The following is a 4,739-nucleotide window of genomic DNA, read 5'->3' as shown; positions in this document are numbered from 1 at the left end:
TTCTTAATAATAAATATATTCATTTTATAGTGAAAAATGTTAAAAAGATAATGTTAAAGGGAGAAAAAGAAAACAAGCTATGAATGCCATTACATAGAGAAACACACACAACTCTTTTGTCATATACACTGCTGGATAAAGAAGAGACAAAGAAGTAACTCCAGACTGGGCTGTTTGAGGGTGGGAAAAGACAAAACGATAGGTTACAGGGCTGGGTGGTGTGGGGACCTTTTTTTAATATTCAATTAAGGACCACTTTATCCATCTAAAGATATGTATAAATTTAAAAATTGTTCTTCTTATTGTCAAATATGAATGTATTCACTACTTTGTGTCTGGAACTATTTCCATACCAATGAGTAAACAATAAGTAGTTGTCTTCACCCTCGTGGCTGTTCTTAGTCACTTTGGTTGGTTCTATTTGGTCACCAGTACCCATGTTCAGAATTCCCCTTAGAGTATACACACCTTTGATGAAGAGGTCTTAGGCATGTTGCCTTTGTTACTTGGTACTGGAAAAATCGAAGGGTTGTACAAAAACCAACCTTGATGTAAGCACCTCGATTACTGCCTTCTTCATAATAATTAGAAGCAGAAAATACCGTAATAACCTAATTAAAGAATAAGAGGATCAGGTTTACATAAAGGTAGTTCTCAAAATATCCTTCAATAAAGTCAGAAATAGCTCAAGTCTTAAAAAAGCAAAAATTAAACAAAGTTCAGAATCCATACAAATCATTCATGTCTGTCAAGATTTCCCGTGATTCCACTGGAGAGAAACAAGGCTTTTAAATCAGTGTCCCCAGGAGTACTGATTTTTAGCCTTCATCCACACAGGGTATGGCCTTGCAATCTTGAGTATAATCTCAGCTTCAATCTTAAAATCCTCCTTAATGCTCTGTTTTGTAAATTCTAAATTTTCCAAGGGGGTAAAGCCTTTATTTTATTTTCTTGTGATATTTGAGCATTCAAAATAAAACTTGTATAGTATCAGTCTTTTGCTTTTGCTTGGAACTGACTGATTTGGAGGGCCCAAGGCACTCCACAAAACCAGTGCTTTAAGGGCATAGAAATAATGGCTAAAATAAGGGACCACGACCACTCAGTTGGCCTTGGGGCTGTAGTGGAGGATGGATGGTAACATCTTTCAGTGACCAAAAACCTTGCTTAGATCAAGCCCTATCCTAATAAGTCACTGCTATTTTCTCTCCATTTTCTTATTACCAACAATCCTATATAATAAAAGGGTAATATGCAAATTGACCCTAACAGCAGAATGACTGGGAATGACAGGTCGCTATGATGTGCACTGACCACCAGGGGGCAGACGCTCAATGCAGGAGCTGCCCCCTGGTGGTCAGTGCGCTCCCACAGGGGGAGCTCCGCTCAGCCACAAACTGGGCTGATTTCTCCAAGTGTAGTGGTGGTAGCGGGAGCCTCTCCCACTTTCTTGGTAGCGCTAAGGGTGTCCGACTGCAGCTTAGGCCTGCTCCCCACAGGACATCCCCCGAGGGCTCCTGGGCTGCCAGAGGGATGTCTGACTGTCAGCTTAGGGAGCAGGCCTAAGCCGGCAAGTGGACATCCCCCAAGGGGTCCCGGACTGCGAGAGGGTGCAGGCAGGGCTGAGGGACTCCTCTGAGTGCACAAATTTTTGTGCACTGGGCCTCTAGTCTCTAAATAATACTTGCCTTAACCACCTCACAATTGTTATTCAGAGCCTGAAATGTAGTAATATAGTTAAGAAAAGCAAAAGTGTTGAAATAGAAGGAAATGACATGCAAATTTATATTCTTTTTGTATTCATTGCTGTTCAGTATTAGAAAAAGGAGTATCCCAGGACAAATTGGGACAAGAAACCAGTTCCTCAGTTCTCACCTCTTCTAGCCTTATCACACACCACTGCAGGAGCACAATATACTCCATTTTAGTGGCTACAGCTTAACTAACTACAGTGAATGACTTCCTAGAGATCACCTTCTCAAGTGAGTGGAGGGGAAGTGTATTTTGTTGCTCTGCCCTGCACCAGGAACATGCAAAGGTGAAAGAGCAAACTGGATTCACGGCTGCCATTTAAGTGCTCAATGAGGATAAGTACATTCTCAACCCCACCTTACTGGAGATTTGCCTTGGGATCAGTAAAAGCCTTTCTCTGTGTGTACTTAGTGTTGCATGTCAGTTTCTGTCTTTGGGATTAGGGAAGATGACAGAATTAAACCAAATATCCCTTAGGGTGAAGGACAGAGAGGCCCCATCCGACAATGTATGTAAACCCTACAGCAGTGATGGCGAACCTATGACACGCGTGTCAGAGGTGACACGTGAACTCATTTTTTGGTTGATTTTTCTTTGTTAAAGGGCATTTAAATATATAAAATAAATATCAAAAATATAAATCTTTGTTTTACTATGGTTGCAAATATCAAAAAATTTCTATATGTGACACAGCACCAGAGTTAAGTTAGGGTTTTTCAAAATGCTGACACGCTGAGCTCAAAAGGTTCGCCATCACTGCCCTACAGTCTCCTGTTTCTGTCTACCAAAGCATGGCCTTCTCTCTAGGTACCAGGGAAGACATCTTTCCATGGGCCTTTAGGTGAGACATATCCTGTGAAGAAAGACTGTGCTTAGGGGAAGGATGTCTGTGATGGTGTCACCAACAATGTTAGCTTACCTTCCCATCATGGCATATTTCATACCCTTCAGGCTTACATTCGTGAGACCTAATGAGCAGCTTCAAACGGTTTTTATTAAGAAACTTCGAGGTAACATCAGGTCCAAAATAGCAGCCCCCTCCTCGACATGTGTTTGGATAACAGCCTCGTTTCCCTCTAGGATCACTCCACAGAATATCGATAACCTTAAAACAACAAACCAGATTAGGCTGCTATTTACAAGGGAGAGTTTATCTTTCTAGATTCCAAATTCTTTTCCAGAAATACTTACCCACATTATCCCAAAGTCTTACTATTTCTCATTCCTCCTTCAAAATTGTTTCATATTTTTATCCTTCATGAATCTCTTCGAGAATAGTTTTAATTTTATAGCCACCAAAATCCCTTTCTGCTCATCCCCAATAACCAATGTTGCAATAATAGTAACTGATGTGGAAATATTTAGTAATCATGAAGAATCAGCCCTTGGCTTTTTTTTTAATCCATCACAAATGTTTCACAATTGCTGAATCTACAAAAGTCTTTTCTCTTGAAAGAACTTAATTGTCATGTTCAAAGGAGATAGCCATTTCCCCACAATGAACACACATTAGGTATTCTTAATATGGCCAAAGAGATAAGGTAGGTCTCTCAGTTGTGGCTTTGGCCCTGGTGTTTGTACTGTTGAGTACATAAGGTGAGGAAGCCTTTTTCCTATCACAAATATAGACAACTGCTTATCCAAGAATACCTCCTAAAGCATCTCTTTTGACTTTATGCCCTCTTGATAAGTACATCTCAGTTTCAACAATACATTTAGCCACTGGTTGGTTTCCACAATGTGTTCTACTAAACCCACAAGTATTTTATTAGCATAACATTTTCTTTTGGGGCTGAAATAAGCAAAAGCAGTCTACATGATGTCCAGGACAAAAGACCCAAGTTTCTAAGAATATTTTAATAGAAATTTTGGGGCTTCCTGTTTGTGGCTGTAATCTATGTATAATGTTTCTTTATTCAAATGTCTCCTACAGGAGTTTAAACAGTAGTGAAAAAAACTAATTTTGTCACTAAATATGTATAACCTTGAGAAAACTCTCTGGATCTCAGTTTCTAGATCTTTCAAATCAGAGGTTTGGGCCATAAGACTTGTAAAGTATCTCAAAGTTCTAACAAACCATGATTCTAAGAGTCTATATTTTGCACGTGCTTCTTTTGAGGGAATGAGGAAGCATGCATTTTAAGTTGTACAGTTACTCTCGTGCAGTGGTTCTCAACCTTCCTAATGCCGCGACCCTTTAATACTGTTCCTCATGTTTTGGTGACCCCCCAATTTCATTGTTACAAATTGAACATAATTAAAGCATAGTGATTAATCACAAAAACAATACGTAATTATATATGTGTTTTCCGATGGTCTTAGGCGACTCCTGTGAAAGGGTTGTTCGACCCCCAAAGGGGTCACGACCCACAGGCTGAGAACCGCTGCTCTAGTGGGTCTTAAGAAGAGGGCCAGAAGTGGCTGTCCCACTAAACATGATAGTACAGATATTTATAGGTTTGGCATTGAAGGAGAGCTAGATATAAGTAATGGAAAAGACAGTGAGATGGAGAAAAGAACAGAACTGGCTGGGTAACTGCTCTGGGATGACAGGCACCAGGTCAGAACTGGAGAAACACTGCACCAGACACATTTCAGACACTTGTAGAGTTTTTGATGATTGATTAAAGTGAGAATTAAAACCACCTAAAGATGATCCTCCTTTCTTCCCTACTAAATTCAATCACTAGAACAACCCTACCCTACAAATAAATAAAATGGAACCCATTTACTTTGCTGGTGTTTATGATAAAAATAACACTTGCATTTTAAACTGAAAGATATCTTGCTCCTATACCATAAATTCATGTTTGGAGGATGACTTGGCATCCTATATAATAAAGAGGTAATATGAATAATGACCCTCATGCCCTCACATCACAAGATGGCTGCCCCCACGTTGTCACAAGATGGCCACCCCATGTCATCACAAGATGGCTGCCCCCACGTTGTCACAAGATGGCCACCCCATGTCATCACAAGATGGC

The 4,739-nt window shown here is 40.1% G+C and overlaps 1 protein-coding gene across 5 annotated transcripts in view; it reads right to left on the bottom strand.

The window, feature by feature from the left end:
• Positions 1 to 4,739, bottom strand: part of PPEF1 (protein phosphatase, EF-hand calcium binding domain 1) — a 126,306-nt gene that overhangs the window by 18,353 nt on the left and 103,214 nt on the right. For all 5 annotated transcript variants that reach the window (XM_014543449.1, XM_014543448.1, XM_014543450.1 and 2 more), the window contains 2 exons: positions 2,672 to 2,857; positions 469 to 611 (listed from right to left, as the gene is read on the bottom strand). In XM_014543449.1, coding sequence (XP_014398935.1) covers positions 469 to 611; positions 2,672 to 2,857 — 329 coding nt within the window. The remainder of the gene's footprint in view (positions 1 to 468; positions 612 to 2,671; positions 2,858 to 4,739) is intronic.

The sequence above is a fragment of the Myotis brandtii genome, unplaced genomic scaffold (assembly GCF_000412655.1).
Source record: "Myotis brandtii unplaced genomic scaffold, ASM41265v1 scaffold326, whole genome shotgun sequence".
In the NCBI taxonomy this organism is placed as follows: domain Eukaryota; kingdom Metazoa; phylum Chordata; class Mammalia; order Chiroptera; family Vespertilionidae; genus Myotis; species Myotis brandtii.
Note: the sequence above shows the minus strand (reverse complement) of the source record. Positions and strands in the feature narration are given on the sequence as shown.